The sequence below is a fragment of the Scyliorhinus canicula genome, chromosome 18 (assembly GCF_902713615.1).
Source record: "Scyliorhinus canicula chromosome 18, sScyCan1.1, whole genome shotgun sequence".
NCBI classification, from domain to species: Eukaryota; Metazoa; Chordata; class Chondrichthyes; order Carcharhiniformes; family Scyliorhinidae; genus Scyliorhinus; species Scyliorhinus canicula.
Genome location: NC_052163.1, coordinates 80,810,413 through 80,831,436, shown reverse-complemented (window position 1 = coordinate 80,831,436; position 21,024 = coordinate 80,810,413). Strand labels below are relative to the sequence as shown.

The 21,024-nt window shown below is 44.3% G+C and overlaps 1 protein-coding gene across 3 annotated transcripts in view; it reads right to left on the bottom strand.

The window, feature by feature from the left end:
- The window catches only part of LOC119953698 (dual specificity mitogen-activated protein kinase kinase 2), a 98,267-nt gene that overhangs the window by 60,730 nt on the left and 16,513 nt on the right, over nucleotides 1–21,024 (bottom strand). For all 3 annotated transcript variants that reach the window (XM_038778243.1, XM_038778244.1, XM_038778245.1), the window contains 2 exons: nucleotides 15,377–15,523; nucleotides 71–148 (listed from right to left, as the gene is read on the bottom strand). In XM_038778243.1, coding sequence (XP_038634171.1) covers nucleotides 71–148; nucleotides 15,377–15,523 — 225 coding nt within the window. The remainder of the gene's footprint in view (nucleotides 1–70; nucleotides 149–15,376; nucleotides 15,524–21,024) is intronic.

The following is a 21,024-nucleotide window of genomic DNA, read 5'->3' as shown; positions in this document are numbered from 1 at the left end:
ACATTTCTTAATTTATTTGAAAACATGTCTGTTCCTATCCAACTTTTATCTCCACATTTGATACACTTACCGCTATGCTGACTTTTCCCAGGATTTCCTCTGGAATTCTCCTGGCTTCTTTAAGCACCTGGTCTAGAGAGCCACCATCCTAAAAGGAACAGGGAAGTGGGGAAGAGTAAAATTAATACAGTTTATGAATTATACAAGATCAAAATGATTTGGATGACTATTCCTTGGTCCTAGAGCTGACAAATACCATAAACAAATAACTGTGAGAATGAGCACTTTATGTTCGGCTACAAAAAATACTTTAAGCATAAAAATAACCAGTCCTTCTGTGTTACAGCGTGACCGGTTTGAATAAGGCAGTGAATGATAGGTTTTTCAGTATTCCCCTTGCCGTACTAGCGCAAGGTGATCAATAATAACACTTTGAAATGCTCATCAATGAGGGCAGGTAACAGGTAGCTCAGACCCAAAAGATTGCAACATTCTAGCCCCATGGTACTTAACTAAAAAGGGCACAACATGGCTTCAAAGCAAACAAAATCTAATTATTTAAATAAATTGCCACCAAATAACTCATTGCTAAATTTTGTCATGTCAAGATTAAACATAGCAGACTTCCGGTGGCGGCTATGAAGGAATAAGGCGCACATTTGGTGGCTCTCGCTCAGGTCAGACTTTTGGACCTTCCCCCGATTTTCTACCGGACGTGAACTGTAAAACTGAAGACAGAGGCAATTGTGTACTGAATTCCCACATAGGTGCAGAGAGAGAAAGACTAGACATGCTCATAAAGGCAGAAACAGAAAGACAGAGAAGGCTTGGGCTGAAGCTGCAGTGGGAGACTGCATGGCAGAGGACCGGACCTCTGGTTTGTCGACCCTTCGGTCAACGGAGCAGCTGATGCAAGTTATTTAGGAAGGCTTTGCTAAGCAGAAACGGGACTGCTTGGACCCGATTAAAGAGTTGATTGAGTGACTGGAGTTTAGATTGGAAGTCCAAGATCGGATGATCTAGAAGGTGGAGAAGACGCTGGCTGAGCAGGAGGAACATCAAACTGCGGTGGAGTTGGAGGTGGGGATGCTGAGAGACCAGCAGAAGAAGCTCCTGGAGAAGGTGGAGGACCTAGAAAATAGGTCCCACCGGCAGAACTTGAGAATCGTTGGGCTCCCGGAGGGGTCCGAAGGAGCGGATGCTGGGGCATACATTGCAGATATGTTTGAGAAGCTGCTGGGGGATGGGACATTCTCCCGACCCTTGGAGGTGGACAGGGCTCACAGAGCACTCGCGAGGAAGCTGCGAACGGGAGGCCCCCCCCACTCCGAGGGCAATGGTGGTGAGATTCCACAGGTACTTGGACAAGGAGCGCATTCTACAGTGGGCCAAGCAGACACGGAGCTGTAAGTGAGAGAATAGTATCCTGCGGGTCTACCAAGACCTGAGTGTGGATGTGGCCAGGAGAAGAGCAGGCTTCAACCAGATTACATCGATCCTTTTTAAGAAAAAGGTGAAGTTCGGACTGTTGTATCCAGCCCGTCTCTGGGTCACGTACGAAGAACAACACTTTTATTTTGAGTCGCCAGAGGACGTGCTGGACTTCGTGAAAAGGAAAAGGAAAGGACTGGTAGTGGACTGAGAACTATTAAACTTTGCTGCAGCGTTAATGTTTTTTTTCTTTTAGTTTCTCTGTTCCTTAAAAAAAAGTTTCTCGTTTTGTGGAAGCTGTTTGTAATGACTTCTGTATCGATTTGGGACGAGTGGCAGAGCTGAGTGAGTGAAGGTTTTCATTTGCACTGTTGGGGGATGGTGGGGGGGGGGGGGGGGGAGAGAAGAGAGAGAATCAATAGTTGGGAGACTATCCGGCGCCAGGGATCGGGGCCACCAAGCTAGCTGGACGGGCCAGCTCACAAAAGCGCAGTGGGGGTGGGGGGTGCACATGTTCGGTTTATCAAAGGGGTTGGGTTACAGAGTGTCGTTACTGGGAGGGGGGGCGGGATGTTCTGCTGGCGGAGGAGCGACTTGGGCCAAAGGACAGAGAGGAGGTTGGGGGCAGAGGCGGCCTGGGGGTGGGCCAGTTGAGGCATGGAGCATGGGCTGGAGGCTGGCCCGAAAAAGGGAACGCCTGATCGGCGAAGGGGGGTATGTAATGAGCCCCGCAACTAGGCTGATCAACTGAAATGTTCGAGGGTTAAATAGGCCAGTTAAGACGGCACGGTGTTCGCGCATCTCAGAAGGCGGACGTGGTAATGTTGCTGGAGACGCACCTTAGATTAACTGACCAGATTAGATTGAGGAAAGGCTGGGTCAGTCATGTCTTTCACTCGGGACTGGATTCAAAGACCAGAGCGGTCGCGTTCCTAATCAATAAACGGGTGGTGTTTGAGGCGAGTAGAATAGTTTCGGATGTGGGAGGTCGATACGGTATGGTCAGTGGGAAACTGGAGGGGGTGCAGGTGGTATTAGTAAATGTGTATGTGCCAAATTGGGATGATGTGGAGTTTATAACGAGGATGCTGGGGAAAATACCGGACCTGGACTTGCACAGGTTGGTCATGGGAGGGGACTTCAACACAGTTATTGACCCTGGCTTGGACCAGTCAAACTCAAAAATGGACAGGGTGCCAGCAATGGCAAAGGAACTAAAAGGGTTCATGGGGGGGGGGACCATGTAGATTTGGGCAGCCGAGGGTGAAGGAGTTCTCCTTCTATGCATACGTGCATAAAGTGTACTCCAGGATCAATTTCTTCATTTTGAGTAGGGCCTTACTGGCAGGGGTGGTGGACACGGGGTACTCGGCAATCACAATCTCAGACCATGCTCCACACTCGGTTGACCTGCAGGTTAGTAAAGACAGTAACCAGCGACCGAACTGGAGGTTAGATGTGGGACTTTTGGTGGACGAAGGGGTGTGCGAGCAGCTGAGGAAATGTATTCAGAACTACCTGAAGGTCAACCACACATGAGAAATTTCAGCAGCGATGGTCTGGGAAGCACTGAAGGCTGTGGATGAGGGGAGCTGATCTCAATACGGGCCCATAGGGAGAAGGTGGACATGGCAGAGACGGACGGACTGGTTAAGGATATACTACAGATCGATAAGAGGTATGCGGAGACCCCAGCGGTAGGGCTTTTTAGGGAACAACGGAGGCTACAAGTGGAGTTCGGCTTGTTAACCACAGGGAGGGCGGTGGAGCAGCTGAAAAAGTCGAGGGGGGCGATCTATGAGTATGGAGAGAAGGCCAGCAGAATGCTTGCACAGCAGCTTAGAAAGAAGGAGGCAGCCAGAGAGATAGGGAAAGTAAATGACGGAGATGGGAACCTGGTTGGAGATTCAGCTGGTGTGAATAAGGTGTTTAGGGATTTCTACAGTAGGCTGTATAGGTCGGAACCTCCTATGGGGCCGGAGGGGATGAGGCACTTCTTGGGGGGGGGCAGAATTTCCCAAAGGTGGACGGGGAGCTGGTAGAAGGGCTGGGGGCCCCGATCGAATTGGAAGAGATAGTGGAGGGTCTGAAGGCCATGCAGTCGGGTAAAGCCCAGGGGCCGGATGGGTACCCAGTGGAGTTTTATAAAAAGTTCTCTGGGATTTTGGCCGGTGTTGATGAGGATGTTCAATGAGGCAAGGTAAAGAGGGGTGCTGTCCCCGACCATGTCACAGGCTATGATTTTGCTGATTCTGAAGTGAGACAAGAACCCGGAGCGGTGTGGGTCCTACAGGCCGATATCCCTGATGAATGTGGATGCCGAACTGCTGGCCAAAGTTTTGTCCTTCACGATTAAGGATTGTGTTCCGGAAGTTGTTGGGGAGGTCCAGGCGAGGTTTGTTAAGGATAGGCAGTTGGTGGCCAATGTAAAGCGGCTGTTAAATGTGCTCATGATGCCCCCGGAAGGTAGGGAGGTAGTGATCGCAATGCATGCAGAAACTCTTTTGATCCACTAGAATGGGATTATATGTGGGAGGTACTGAGACGGTTCAGATATGGGCGGGGCTTGATTGACTGGGTCAGACTGCTGCAAAGGCTCCTGTGGCAAGTGTACGGATGAATAGAACAACATCGGACGATTTTAGACTGCACCGGGGGACGAGACAGGGATACCCTCTCCCCACTGTTGTTCGCGCTAGCTATAGAGCTGTTGACAATTGCTCTGAGAGCCTCAGGGGCTGGTCCGGGGGGGGGGGGGGGGGGGGGGGGGGGGGGGAAGGAGCAGAGTCTCACTCGATGCAGACGACCTGCTTCTGTATGTATCGGATCCATTAGAGGGGATCGAAGAAATCATAAGGATTCTAGGGGAATTTGGCCGGTTTTCGGGGTATAAGCTAAATATGGGGAAAAGTGAGATGTTTGCAATCCAGGCGAGGGGACAGGAGAGGCGATTGGGGAAGCTGTCGTTTAGATTAGTCGGGGGAAACTTTAGGTACCTAGGCATTCAAGTGGCGCGGGAATGGGACCAGCAGCATAAATTAAATCTGGCCTGGCTAATAGACCAAATGAAGGACGATTTTCGGAGATGGGACGCGCTCCTGTTGTCATTAGCTGGGAGGCTGCAGACGGTGAAGATGACGGTCCTCCCGAGATTCCTGTTCGTGTTTCAATGTCTCCCGATCTTTATTCCACAGTCCTTTTTTAAACGGGTCAACAAAGTGATCTCTGGCTTTGTTTGGGCGGGCAAGACCCCGCGGGTAAGGAAGGTAATGTTTGAGCGGAGTCGGGGAGAGGGTGGGCTATTACTGGGTGGCGAATATAGCCATGATCAGGAAGTGGATGATGGAGAGGGGTCGGCATGGGAGTGTATGGAGGCGGCTTCATGCAAGGCCACCAGTTTGGGGGCGATGGTAACTGCGCCTCTGCTGTTCCCGCCAGTACGGTACTCCACCATCCCCGTGGTGGTGGCAGCCCTGAGAGTCCGGAGGCAATGGAGGAGACATGTGGGAGCAAAGGGAGCATCAGTCTGGTCCCCAATCTGTAATAATCACCGTTTTGCCCCGGGAAGTATGAATGGGGGGGGGGGTTCAAGATATGGCGGAGAGCAGGGATTGAGAGGATGGGGGATATGTTTATAGAGGGGATCTTTCAGAGTATGAGGGCGCTGGAGGAGAGGTTTGGGTTGGCGAGGGGAAACAAATTCGGGTACCTGCAGGTGTGGGACTTCCTACGTAAACAGGTGTCAACCATCCCGCTCCTACCGCTCAGGGGGATTCAGGACAGGGTAGTTTCTAGAGGGTGGGTAGGAGAAGGGAATGTCTCTGACATTTACAAGGAGCTTATGGGGTCAGAGGAGACACAGACCGAGGAGCTGAAGTGCAAGTGGGAGGAAGAGCTGGGAGGAGAGATAGAGGATGGTCTATGGGCGGATGCGTTGAGTAGAGTCAACGCGTCCGCAACATGTGCCAGGCTCAGCCCTATGCAATTTAAGGTCGTTCACCGGGCTCACATGACAGTGGCCCGGATGAGCAGATTCTTTGGGGTGGAAGACAGGTGTGCAAACTGTGCAGGAGGGCCAGAGAACCATATCCACATGTTCTGGGCATGTCCGAAGCTTTGGGGATTTTGACAGGGGTTTGCAGATGTCATGTCCACGGTGTTAAAAACAAGGGTGGCATTGAGTCCAGAGGTGGAGGTTTTCGGGGTGTTGGAAGACCCGGGAATCCAGGAAGAGAAAGAGGCAGACTTTCTGGCCTTTGCTTCCCTGGTAGCCAGGAGACGGAATCTAGTAGCTTTGAGGGACTCCAAGCCCCCAAAGTTGGAGACCTGGCTATCGGACATGGCTAGCTTTCTCTGTTTGGAGTCACCAGAAAGGTGATCAAGAAAAATATCTCGAAACCTGGCTGTTATTCACTCTATTCCTAGTCTGGAAGATTCACGATCGATGGTATCTCGCAAACCCCCACATCAATATGCGGAGGTTATCTGGAATACAAGAATAAGTTCTAGCATCAGCCTCAAGCTCTTCTCACTTTAGACCTTGAAATAATCTTGAAAGAGGCAAATTTTGTAACTTGCCATGGAAGTTTTAAAACTTCCAACATCAATTAAAACAGCTACTTTCTGTTATACAAAGTGCACCCTCTAGTGGTTTAAAATACACACACCAAGGGGAGGGTTCAGAAAAACCTGTAACATAATAGGTACTCCAAAAACTCAATTCCCAATTTAATTGCCTTAGAACAACTGAGCTCATGACACACTCTCTGCATTTCCAAATCACGCATAAAGACTTGCACTTCCTAAATTGCTTTACAGCCACTGAGACTTTTAAAGGATAGTCATTGTTGCAATGTAATATGGGCAGGAAAGTACCACACAGTAAGCAAGGAGGCTTTTCACAGTAACTTCATTGCAATGTTAATGTGTGCCTACTTGTGACAATAAAGATTATTATAGCCAGGCCCAAGCTACATTCTACACTTTCCTACAATTCCCAGTGTCAGCACTTGCCATTACTCAACTGGTTTTGAACAGGAGTGGTCATACTTCTTGTAAACATGTCAATAATCTGGAACCTCACCTCCTCACCCCCAATGAGTCAGCACATGCCTTGGGAAACTTCTGGTTTTATGTTCTTTAACAGAGAATAACACAAAACTGAAAAGGCTGCATGCGGTGTGCACTGAAATGCAGCAGCAAAGTAGCAACACATTTTCACGTGATAAGAACAATATCAATCTAACTTATCAAAATGTAACAATTCCAGAGACAGAAGTGTTACTATGTTTTGAAAAAGGACATTATGTAGGATCATGAACAGTTTTCCTAAAGATCAAGTCCGAAAGAATTCAAGGGGTGGAGAAAATAACGATATTACAATAAACACTCAATTCTGAACTATTATTTAGTTTAGAATATACAGTTTTAGCCCAAACTTTTCCATTGTGCAGAACTTCTCTTTCCAATTAAACCCTTGGTCAACACTCACATACTTCCTCCACATATATTCAACATTATCAAATAGTAGAAATTGAACAACATTATCAAATAGTAGCAATTGAACAATGACTGAATTTAGCACCAGAGGTGCTGACAGAACTTCAAAAAGTTAGAAAATCTATTTGGTGGTCACCCATTGCTCCCCCTCTTCTCAGTAATCTAATGTTTCCTGGAGTGCTGGGCATATTCCAGTGTCTCACCAGGCACTGAATTAGTACCAACAGACTATATTGCAGGGTAGCAAAGATTGGGAGTTGTGAGGTGGTGGAGGGCAGGTTTACCACTGAACCAGATTCAATCCTCACCTAGCATCCACAGCAATGTACTTTCTAGCAAGCACTGAACAGTAGCAAACAGCAAGAATCCGTTTTTTGGTTTATTCTCTCCCAGCCTAGGCACACTGGCTATATGCAACAGCTTTATTGCTGCCCCGGATTAGATCAGCTGACTCAGCTCAGTTTACAGGTGGGACACAGGAGCTTCCTTGTCTGAATTACTCAGTTCTGTGCAGTGCATTACAACACAGAAACAGGACATTTAGCTCAACTCGCCTGTGTCACTGTTTATGCTCCACATAAGTCGTCTCCCGCCCTTCTTCCCCTAACCCCATCACCATAACCTTCTATTCCTTTCTCCTTCATGTACTTACAATGAATCTATGCTATTTCCTACTATTCCTCGTTAGTGAGTTTTGTATTCCCTTTGTGTTGGATTTGACTATCTTATGATCTAACGCTGAAAAACCAAAATGCTGTCAACTCAATAAACTGACGGTTGACATTATCTCTGATGGCAAATCTGTTTCCTTGTTCGGATATTATCTTCGTAGGGAATTGGTTACTTTGTCTTTATGTGCTGAGACCTTGCTCGGATGATGAGTTGACAAGAATGTTTACACACGATGCTACATTTGTTTCATGTGCTGCTCCAAAATTCATCTTGCATTGCTAAGTTCTAGACTCTTTGACAGTGTCTATTTCTGGGCATCAGTGATACATTGCCAAATAAATTTAAAAGGAAAAAAAATAAACAAACAAATTAGATACCATTTTCAAAATCTATGCAGTAAAATGTTACCTCAAAGTTCACTTGAAGCAAACGTGATTTAAAATTGGACATTTGTGCTTTATAATGGAAAAGTGATGGTGAGTAAAAAAATAAGTGAAAGCATGTCGCAAAGATCACTACAAGCGATCCTACATCACAACTGACCTACAATAATTGAGGATTCATTCAAGAAAAGCTTGTCTAATGCAGACTGTGTTAATACAATGAATCTCATTTCAAAAGTAAGCAATCCTGCACACATTTAAAATGATATTAAGTAGGAGAAAATGGATGTAAACCAGTGGCAATCAATTTGGTCTGCCACTCCTTCACTGCTAAACCACTTGCAAATTTGGTGCTTCACATCTTTATGAATCTCTATCCTGCAGCCTGACCAATATTGGAATGTTGGTAGAGTAAGGATCGAGTGTTTTTCGTTCCATATTTGTTCTTTCCCTTCAGCAGGAACAAGCAAAGGAATGAAATGAGAGCACAGAAAAACTACACTGAAAATAAACTTGGTTTTACAGCTTTGTCATCCCTCTTCCTATGAGCAAGTGCCCGTCCTCCATTTAACAGCTGTCTACAACCGAGATCAAAAATTTACTACTTGGAGGATTGGTTTGTAGCCATGTTTCCCAACTCCTTGGTGTGTGTTACAGCAATCATTCGTGTGGCCCTTGAACAAGCTAGTGCAATGCTGCTTTGAACAGTCACTGCCAAGAATGTATTTCCTTATTTTATGTACTTACACGGCAACTTCCAAATTGCAAAACAAAAGTTGATACTGTAAGGAGGAAGAGCGCCAAGCATAAGCATGTTGTCTACACAAAGGATTGCACTAAATGACATTATTCCTGGACGATCTAGTTGTCTAAAACATCATAGCAACACTCTAATCCTCCATGGTTTAGCAAATGCACCTTGCTTCAGAGTCAGACAATTGTCAGTTCAAGTCCTTTCCCAATGACAACAGCACATAATCTAGACTACCTTTGAATGCAGTACTGAGAAAGTGCTGCACCGTCAGAAGTAATGTCTTTCAGCTGAGAAGTAAAAGCCAGGTTTCATCTGCCCACTCATGTGAACGTAATGGTATTTTTTGAAAAAAGTAGGGAGTTTCCTTAATGTGCTGGCCAACACTTATCACTCAACTAACATTTTTCAAAGTGTTAACTGATGATTTATCTCATTTCCGTTTGAGGCCTTGTTCTATGCAAATTTTCTTTTGAGTTTTTCAACATTACAAATGTGATCCTACTTCAAAAAGTACATAATTGCAAAAACGTTTGCAAAACCATGGTCTATAATTTTTTCCTTACTGATGAGTTTATGCTGATAGAGGGAATATGGTCAGCGAAAGCTAGTAAATACCTCAATAAAAAAACAATATAAAAGATCATCAGTGAACATCAATTCAAAGTAAAAGAAAATTGCCCCAAATATGATCAGGTTTGTAAACTGCTTTGCTTTATAGAGTGGAAAGAGGTGAAGGAAACAGGTTGCTCCCAGATGACAGTGCGGGTAAATGCATTATGCACATTGATTCAATTCCTAGTTTGTACAAAGTTAGGTGGTGTCAATTGCAGCAGGATAGTTAATCTCTTATGGAGATGAAAAGTTTGACCCGATGAGACTTAGCTATAGCATCCGTCATGTGCCCTCATGGACACTCCATAGTGAGATGCCCATGTGGAAAACAGCAGCAGAGAAGACATTTAAGAGAACACCAGGAATTAATCAACTCTGCTTGGGGATATTGATGGGGAGGGGCAGAATACAGAGGGCGTGGGAGGAGAGGGAAAGAATCATAGATGGACTCCAGATGGAGCAGGCCTAATGAACTAGAAAGGGTTTCTCTGGCTATGGAATCTATTTCGGAAGTCAGTGAGAAAATGGCAGAGAAAGACTGTAGAATACCAACAGAAATTGCCCTAAGGAGCAATAAAGCTATCAGTTGCTTTACAGTTGGGACATGCCATATATAAAATATCAGCATTGACTTCCAATGGAAGATCTGTTTCTTGGGCCTAATACACATCAGGACACTTACATAAGAAATAGGAAAAGTAGGCTATATGGCCCCTCGGGCATGCTCCATCATTCAATAAGATTATGGCTGACCTAATTGTGGCCTTAAACCTATTTTCGTGCCTGCACCCATAATTCTCAACTCCTTTGTCAATAGAAAATCTGTCAAACTCAGAACAAAGAAAACTACAGCACAGAAACAGGCCCTCCAGCCCTCCAGGCCTGTGCTCACCACGTTGCCCGTCTAATCAAAAACCTTCCACATTTCTGGGGTCCATATCCCTCTCTTCCCATCCTATTCATCTATTTGTTGAGATGCCCCTTAAACATTACTATCGTAGCTGCTTCCATCACCTCCTCTGGCAGCGAGTTCCAGGCATCCACTACCTTCTGTGTGAAAACCTTCCGTTGCACATCTCCCCTAAACTTTGCCTCTCGCACATGAAACCTATGTCCCCGAGTAATTGACTCTTCCACCCTGGGAAAACGTTTCTGACTATTCACTCTGTCCATGCCCCTCAAACTTTGTAGACCTCTATCCGGTTGCCCCTCAACCTCAGTTGTTCCAGTGAGAACAAACCAAGTTTATCTAACCTTTCCTCATAATCTAATGCCCTCGATACCAGGCAACATCCGAGTAAATCTCTGCTGTACACTTTCCAAAGTCTCCACATCCCTCTGGTAGTGTGGCAACCAGAATTGAACACTATATTCCAAGTGTGGCCTAACTAAGGTTCCATCAGCTGCAGCATGACTTACCAATTGTTCTACTCAATGCCCTGGCCGATGAAGGCTTGAATCTTTTTAATGTTCCAGCCTCCACTGCTAGTTGGGGAAAGAGACACTTCCAAACACTAATGAGCCTCAGAGAAGAAATTCCTCTTCTCTATCTTAAATGGAAGACCTCTTTTTTTAAAAAAACATACTTTATTACAAACATGTATCAAAGCAGGATACAGCAAGTAAACACCCTGGGAAACAATCAACTATACAGTCTGTACAGATTTTTCCCCCTCCCAATCACCCCCTCCTCCAATAAATAGTTCTTCAAACACGGTCACAAAGATCCCCCACCTTTTCTCAAATACCCCTGCTGAGCCCCTTAATTCATACTTTATCTTCTTGAACCGCAGGAAGTCGTACAGGTCACCCAACCAAGCCGCTACCCTCAGTGGCAATGCCGACCACCACTCCAGCAAAATTCACCGCCGTGCAATCAAAGAGGCGAAGGCCACCACATCGGCCTTCCGCCTCTCCATGAGCTCCGGCTTCTCTGAAACCCCAAATATCGCCACCAAAAGGTCTGGGTCCACCTCCTCCTCCACTATCCTGGCTAAGACTGTGAACACTCCCTCCCAGAATCTTCCCAATTTTTCGCAACCCCAAAACATGTGTGCGTGATTCGCTGGTTCCCGTTCACAACTCTCACACTCATCTGCTACCCCCTGAAAAACCCACTCATTCTCACCCGAGTCATATCCACCCTGTGCACCACCTTAAACTGTATCAGGCTCATCCTTGCACAAGAGGTCCTGTTTACCCTTTGCAGTGCCTCACTCCATACTACCAAATTGATCTCCATTCCCAACTCCGCTGCCTATTTCTCCTTGATCTTCACCACCCGCTCACCTCCCTGCTCCCCCAGCAAATGGAAGACCTCTTAATTTTAAACCATAGTTCTGGATTCCCCCACTGAGGGAGGGAAACATCTTCGCAGCACCCTCGAAAGCCCCCACAAAATTCTACATGATTCAATAAAATCACTTCTCATTCTTCTGAACCACAATGAGCATAGGTCCAACCTTTCCTCATAAGACAAATTCCTCATCCCAGGAATCAGCCAAGAACCTTCACTGAAATGCTTTCAATGTCTCCCCTTAAGGTTACCAAAACTGTACACACGGCACTCTACACGGCTCTCACCAAAGCCCTGTACAGTTGTAGCAAGACGTCCCTACTTTTATACTTCACCCCCTTGCAACAAAGGCCAACGTTCCATTTGCCTTCTTAATTACTTGCTGTACCTACATACTAACTTTTTTGTGATTCATGTACAAGGACACCCAAATCCTTCTCTACTGCAACATACTGTACCTTCTCTCCATTTAAATATTATTTTGCTTTTGTATTCTTCTTGCCAAAGTGGACAATCTCATATTTTCCCATATTATGCTCCATTTGCCAACCACCTCATCAGTCTACTCTCGACCAGTTGTAAAGCGATGGAAGGAGCCATCAATAGAGTTATCAGACGGCACTTGCTTAGCAAACACCTGCTCACTGATGCTCGATTTGGATTCTACCAGGGCCACTCAGCTCCTTAACTCATTACAGCCGTGGTTCAAACATGGACAAAAGAGCTGCACTCTAGTGGTGAGGTGCGAATGACTGCCTCATCAAGGAAGCATTAGACCGAGTGTAGCATCAAAAACTCCTAGCAAAACTGGAGTCAATGGGAATGAGGGGTGAAACTCTCTGCAGGTTGGAGTCATACCTAGCACAAACTAAGATGGTTGTGGTTATTGAAGGTCAACCTCAGTTCCAAGTCACCATTGCAGGAGTTACTCAGAGTAGTGTCCTAGGCCCAACCATCCTCAGTTGCCTCACCAATGACCTCCTTCCACTTAAGTTCAGAAGTGTGGTTGTTTGCTGGTTATTGCACAATGTTCAGCAGAATTTGTGACTCCTAAAGCACTGAAGTAGCCCACATCCAAATGCAACAAGACCTGGACAATATCCAGTCTTGGGCTGACAAGTTGCAAGTGACATTTGTGCCACACAAGTGCCAGGCAATGGCCATCTCCAACAAAAGAGAGTCTAACCATCACTGAATCCCCCACCATCAACATCCTGAGGGTTACCATTGACCAGAAACAGAACTGGACTAGCCATATAAATACTCTGCCTACAAGAGCAGGTCAGAGGCAAGGAATCCTGCAACGAGTAAATTGCCTCCTAACTCTTCAAAACCTGCCCACAATGCACAAATTAGGAAGTGTGATGGAATACTCTCCATTTCCCTGGATGAGTACAGTTCCACCAACACCTAAGAAACATGATACCACCCAGGACAAAACAGCCCACTTAAATGGCACCCCATATACAAATATTCACTCCCTCCAGCACAGACATGTGCAGCCCACTTAAATGGTACCCCATATACAAATAGTCACTCCTTCCAGCACTAATGTGTACCATCTGCAAGGTGCACTCCAGCAACAAACCATGGCTCCTGAGACAGTATCTTCCAAATCCATGACCGTTGCTATCTAGAAGGGCAAGGGCAGCAGACACATGGGAGGAACACCTGGAGGTTCCTCTCCAAGCTACTCACCATCCGGAATTGAAAACATTTCGCTGTTCCTTCCCTATAGCTGGGCAAGCCCCGCCCCCTCCAGGCAAAAATAAATAGAACAGTTTTAGTGACAGTGCCAATGATTAAAATGAACCTCTGGGTGATAGATTGTCCAGAGGCCATGCCCAAATTTTCACCATTCAGATCCACAGCCTGCGGCTACCTGTAGCTCCTGAAGTACTGACTCTGATCTTCTCACTGTCATCTATTCTTGCTCGGTCTGTCTTTAAAGGATATGGAGCTTTAAGCCTCCCAACACGGAAAAACAGATAAGTGTTTACCATTCAACAAGACTGCTAGAACGCAACACAAAGACTAGTTACAGGATTCTAACTAGCAATTGCCAAGTTATCATAAGAGTCTAATGAGATGTTGAAAAGGAACATACTAATTGTTTTATATAGAGAACAATAGTGGGCCAAGTTACAAAAAAAATGCTAAACTAGGTGGAAGGTAGGCAGGATTTATTTTTGGATAAATGCAATTCAGTTGTTTTCATGTTATTGGGAAGGATGATTTTGTAATATGATTAGAATTAGTGAACAAGTAAGGTATAATGTGATGAATGGAGAAATTGTTATATATTATGTTTTTTTATCTGTGGCGGTAATGTTCTTAAAAACTCTGGTTTACAGTGCATACAGGCAGTTTGTCTACAAAAACTGTAATTAAGGATTCATAAAAGAATTTGTAATGATTGATTTTAACTATTTACCAGTTTACAGAGAGATGGCGAATGGGATATTGTTTTGATTGCTGGAGATTCCCTGGAGAGTAGATCTTTTATGAGGGATTGTATTTAGTCCTAGCTAAGAGTTGATGGGACATAGAGGGTGTAATTAATGTGAGGAGCCAGGTCTGCCCAGTTTTACCACATGCTGTTGGGTTGAGCAGAAGAGACTGACAAGGCAGAAGGATTTTCAGGTTGTTCCTGAAAAGAGTCTCACTCTCCAAAGGTCTGCACAGATAAACAAGTAACCTGTTATTTATAAGTGGCATTTGAACTACATTAGGTTTCTTGTTTGGAATATTTACAGTGACCGTGTAGAGCATGAGTTTTTTCCCTTTTATTTAGGAACTGTTAATCTATTAATAGTAAAGCTATTTATTTGAGGTTCATGTGGTTAATTCTGTGTTTAAATCAACATTAATTTTGACATAAAATATACCTATTGGTCAGTTATCAATCCTGGGGTCCTTTCCTCACAGTTTTAAAAGTTGAAAAATTGTGGGGTTCTTGTCCGGTATCATAACAAGCGTTGGGGTCTGGTCCGGGATCTTAACAATAACCAGTTAGAGAAGAAATGTAGACAGTGAGGAAGAAGTTGTACTTAAGACTAAAATTGACACCGACTGACCAGTCATAATGCAGACAACGAACATGAGGCATTATTTTTTGCAAAATTTCATGCGATTGTAATTATATATATATATATATATTATCCAATTGCATTTGCAATAGAGGTGGTGGCGTAGTGGCATTGTCACTGGACTAGTAATCCAGACACTCAGGGTAATGCTCTGGGGACACAGGTTCAAACCCCACCATGACAGAGGGTGAAATTTCGAATTAAAAGTCTCAATTATCAATTGTCATAAAAACCCATCTGGTTCTCGAATGTCCTTCAGAGAAGGACAGCTGCTGTCCTTACCTGGTCTGGCCTACATGTGACTCCAGACCCACAGCAATGTGGATGACTCTAAAAAGAAAATGCCACACAGTTTGAAGGCAATTAGGGACAGGCAACAAATGCTGGCATTGCCTGCGATGCTCACACCCCATGAAAGAATAAAGCTATCTCAGGTTATAAATGGGGAATTAAACAGAAGTTCAAAATTTTTAATTAATACAACCTAATTTAGAAAACATTTTTGCTCCCAACTAGAAAATCCCAAAAGTGTCTCAAGGCTGCAAAGTCTTTTTTGTACCAGACCAAACCTGTAATGTATATGTAAAGAACCACTGCCAGGGCCGTACTGAAACTTATGACTAATAACATCAATACTTACCATGTGTTCCATGCATATACTGATTTCCCCATCACTGTAAAATGCTCCATAGAAGCCCACAATATATGGCGAGTTACATTCGTGTAACACCTGGAGCTCTCTGATGATTTGATTGCGGATTGCAGGTTTTATTTCTAAGTGAATCAGCTGGAAAAATGAAGAAAGAAATCTTGGGAGTTAGATCGTTTGTTGATGCATATTTGAATCAATTAGAATATTTTAAAGCAAATGGAAAACCTAATCGTGATATGTTCCACTTGGAGTTATACAAGCCGTTGCAACTTTTACAAAAAACAGGTTTCTAAGAATGACACAATGGGATATACCTAGTACCTCTCTTTGCTGATTTTCCAGATGTCATGTGGTCTGTTGGTGCACACTACAAAAGCTCATTCAGGTGGTGTATGGAGATCTATCTTTGACCTCAAGTCTGGTGCGGCACACAAATTAGGGGGCAACTGGAGTCAAGCTGCCAGTTTATAAAACACCTCACAGAGACCATTTTTGTTTTTCACATATGCCATGATTCTAACTGGGCAAACAACCTTCACTCAAACACTCGGTTTTGGTCAACTGATCCATTTTATCAATGCCCAATTTTCTTAAAAGAGCAGCAATGGTGAAACATGAAAAGGATATTTTTCACGACTACCATTTACAGCCAATGAAGTACTAATGTAGTATAGTCATGTTACAGTGTAGGAATTGTGGTAGCCAGTTGTGCACAGAAAATTTCCAGAAATTCCGCAACATACGGTCAGACAGCGCCTTTGTTTGATGCCTGTTCTGAAAGATGGCACCTCCGATAATACATCAGGAATTGCAGTTGCAGCCTTGTATGCTGTGTGCACAGGAGGTTTTGGCTGGTTGCATTATCCCACAGCATGAAGGGAACAGTTGGTTGCTCTGGGGTTGGAGGAGTTTAAAAATAGGGAGGGTAAGGGATTTTGAAAGAAGCGTACTAAGGAGGGGAGATGTGAAAGGAGACATGACAATAGAAGAGTCCGGGACAGGTTAAAAAGATTTCTTTTTTAAAAAGAGAAAAACAATGAAATGAGATGATGGGCTTAGGCCCAGAGTGGCAGCCGGAATGTGCACCCAAATGGACACAGGGAAGTTACATAAAGCTGGTTATGCAACATTTATGAGGATTGCTAAAAACCTTGTTGGAGCCAATTTTTTTCTCCCAAAACAAAGCAAGATTTCCACTAAGGTGAAGCTCAACAGAGTATCACAATAGGTGTAGGTTAGAAAAAAGAAATGTCATGAGACCTCAAGAAAAATTACATTACGCTAATGGAGAGATCAGAAGATTTCTTAAATGTAGTCACGTAGGGTGGTATGGTGGCGCACTGTTTAGCATTGCTGTGTCACGGCACCAGGGACCCGGGTTCGATCGAGGCCCTGGGTCACTTTCTGTGTGGAGCTTGAACATTCTCCCCGTGTTTGCATGGGTTTCATCCCCACAACCCAAAGATGTGTCGATTAGGTGGATTGGTCACACTAAATAGCCTCTTAATTGGGAAAAAAATAATTGGGTACTCTAAATTTATTTTTTAAAAAGTGTAGTCACATCTAGAGATTTCCGACAGATGGACAGGTTTAAAAGGGACCCCAAAAATATAGATGTAAGGCAGCCCAAAGTTCTGCCACCAATTGCAGAAAGGCAAAGAATTCAGCAGTCAAATGATTTGATATAGGGCTGTTCGAGATTGCAAAGTCAGGATGAACAATCCGTTGGAAGGATTTATCGACAAGGATTTTAAATAAAAGAAAGTGTTGGAAACCTGGGAGTCCGTACAGGTGAGTAAGGATATGATTGATGGGTAAGCATCTGGGATAGGATATATGTAGCAGCGTTTTGGGGAAGTTAGAAGTTTCTGGGACATGGGAAATCAGCTTAAAAACATGAAAGTAGATCTAGAGGTCACAAAGGGCATCAATGTTAAAGGAGCTGAGCAGGAGCAGAGGTGAATGACATGAAGAACAGAAGTAATTAGTCTTGGGCATGGTTGGAATGCGTAAAGACCATGGTTGGAATGTGTGAATTAAGATTTGAGGTTGCAGTTATATGGTTCAGTAGGGATTAGTGGCAAAGGAACAGACTCTTGACTTGAAATAGGAGGAAACTCTATTCCTCAAACATTATGGCAGTCTGATAATATTGTCAAAAGATGAAGAACAAATCATCCAAAGTTAGAGTTAGGTATCACCTATAGAGATGAAAGTTGATCCTTTGGGTAGTATGTTGAATGGCAAATATTTGGATAAAGACAGTAAATAAAAGATTTTTGGGATACTCCAGACCAGTGGTGGGCAACCTGCAGCCAAAGTATAAATATTTTTTTATTTTTCCCATTTGAAGTTGGTTCTAATGATATATAAATGATTCAACATTTTCTATAACTTATGATATATTTGAAGTGTATTAAATATATTTAATCTTATTCATTGGATCATGGTTAGGGAACAAGCCTGATCACAATTTTGTGGCCCACTGAGATGAAGAAGGGCCACTCGTGCAGTTTTGGTTGCTACTAATGCTTCAAACTTATATCAGAATCAATCAACTCTGGGTTTGCTACTCGAGAACTGAATAAACATTGACTGGAAGTTATGAAGAAATTTTATGATGAAATCTATAGTGGATTTGCACATCAGTATTTACAGGCATCTTTCGTCAGAATATGATATGGATTTTTAAAAAATTTATGGGATGCAAAGCATGATTTGCAAGGCCAGCATCTGTCGCACATCCCAAATTTCCCATGGAAAGGCGATGGCAAGCTGCAGTCCGTAAGGTGGAAGTACATTTAGTGCTAATAGGAAAGGAGTGTCAAGATTTTGAATCAATAAAGGTAAAGGGACAGTGATATAGTTCCAAGTCAGGACGGTGTGTGGGTTGGAGGATAAATTGCAGGTCGTCGTGTCCCCCTCTGTCTACTGTGCTCGTCTTTCTAGGTGGTAGAAATCACAGGTTTGGGTGGTGCTGTCGAAGGATCCTTTATTAGTTGCTGCAATGCACTTTGTATGTGCATTGCTGGTGGAGGAAATTAATGTTCAAGGTGGTGAATAGGGTGCCAATCAAGAAGGCCACTTTGTTCAGAATTGTATCGAGCTTCTTGAGTGTTGGAACTACCTCACCCAGGCAAGTGATGGAATTCCATCTTACTCCAGACTGGAGTTGTAGATGATGGACAGGTTTTGGAGGCCAGGAGGGGAGTTACTTGCTGCAGAATTCCAAGCTCCTAACCTGCTCTTAGAGCCAAAGTACTCATGTAGCTAGTCCAGTTACGTTTATGATCATTGGAGGGCAGCACGGTGGCTCAGTGGTTAGCACTGCAGTCTTACGGCGCCGAGGTCACAATTTCGGCCCCAGCTCTGGGTCACTGCCCATGTGGAGTTTGCACATTCTCCCCGTGTTCGCGTGGGTTTCGCCCCACAACACAAAGGTACATACATAGATGATAGGAGGAGGAAGCCATTTGGCCCTTCGAGCCTGCTCCGCCATTCATCATGATCATGGCTGATCATCCAACTCAATAGCCTAATCCTGCTTTCTCCACATAGCCTTTGATCCCATTCTCCTCAATTGGTATATCCAGCCGCCTCTTAAATATATTCAAAATTTTATCATCAACTACTTCCAGTGGTAATGAATTCCACAGGCTCACCACTCTTTGTGTGAAGAAGTGTCTCCTTATCTCAGTCCGAAATGGTTTACCCTGAATCCTCAGGCTGTGACCTCTGGTTCTGGACACACCTATCATTGGTAACATCTTCCCTGCATCTACCCTGTGTAGTCCTGTTAGAATTTTATAAGTCTCTATGTGATCCCCCTCATTCTTCTGAACTCCAGCGAGAACAATCCCAATCGAGTCAATCTCTCCTCATATGACAGTCCCTTCATCACTGGAATCAGTCTGGTAAACCTTCGCTGCTCTCCCTCGAGAGCAAGAACATCCTTCCTCAGAGAAGGAGACCAGAATTGCACACAATACTCCCAAGTGTGGCCTCACGAAGGCACTGTATAATTGCAGCAACACATCCCTGCTTCTATACTCGAAACCTCTTACAATGAAGGCCAAAATACCATTCGCCTTCTTTACCGCCTGCTGCACCTGCATGCTTACCTTCAGCGAATGGTGCACTAGGACACCCAGGTCCAGCTGCACACTCCCCTCTCCCAATTTACAGCCATTCAGGTAGTAATCTACCTTCCTGTTTTTGCTTCCAAAATTAATAACCTCACACTATCCAAATTATACTGTATCTGCCATTGGTTTGCCTACTCGCCCAACCTGTCCAGGATGCTGTAGGATCCCTTCATCCTCGTCACAATTCACCCTCCCACCTAATTTGGTATCATCTGCAAACTTTGAGATGTTACATTTTGTTCCCTCATCCAAATCATTCATATATATTGTGAATAGCTGCACCGATCCCTGTGGTACCCCACTGGTTACTTACTGCCTGCCAATTTGAAAAGGACCCATTAATCCCTACTCTTTGTTTCCTCTCTGCCAACCAGTTTTCTATCCACCTCAATACATTTCCCCCAATCCCATGCGCTTTAATTTTGCACAATAATCTCTTATGCGGCACTTTGTCGAACGCCTTCTGAAAGTCCAAACTGGCTCCCCCTTGTCGACTGTACTGGTTACCTCTTCAAAGAATTCCAATAGATTTGTCAAGCATGATTTTCCCTTCATAAATCCATGCTGACTCTGACTGATCCTGCCACTGCTTTCTAAAATATTCCGCTATAAAGTCCTTGATAATGGATTCAAGCATTTTCCCCACTACCGATGTTAGGCTTACTGCTCTATAATTCCATGCTTTCTCGCTACCTCCCTTTTTGAATATCGGAGTGATGGGAACTACCCTCCAATCTGCAGGGAAAGTTCCAGTCTATAGAATCCCGGAAGATGTGCAAGGTAGGTGGATTGAACACCCTAAATTGCCCCTTAAATGGAAAAAAATGAATTGGGTACTCCAAATTTAAAAAAAAAGGTTTATGATCATTGGTAAACCCCAGGGTGTTGATTGTGGTGGATTTAGCAATGGTAATACAAAGGGTCGAGGGTTAGATTCTCACTTGTTGGAGATGGTCATTGCCTGGCCTTTGTGCGGCATGAATATTATTTGCATTTTATAATAATAATCTTTATTAGTGCCACAAATAGGCTTACATTAACACTGCAATGAAGATACTGTGAAAATCCCCTAGTCGCCACACTCCAGTGTCTGTCCAGGTACACTGAGGGAGAATTCAGAATGTCCAATTCACCTAACAAACACGTCTTTCAGGACTTGTGGGAGGAAACTGGAGTGTCCGGAGGAAGCCCACGCAAACAGAAAGTGCAGACTCTGCACAGACAGTGACCCAAGCCGGGAATCGAACCTGGGTCCCTGGCACGGTGAAGCAACAGTGCTAACCACTGCACCACCTTTAACATTCCCACTTCTGACCCGAGTCACTGCCATGTGGAGTTTGCACATTCTCCCCGTGTCTGCATGGGTTTCACCCCCACAACCCAAAGATGTGCAGGTTAGGTGAATTGGCCATGCTAAATTGCCCCTTAATTGGAAAAAAAAAATAATTGGGTACTCTCAATTTATTTTTTAAAATATTCCCACTTCTGATC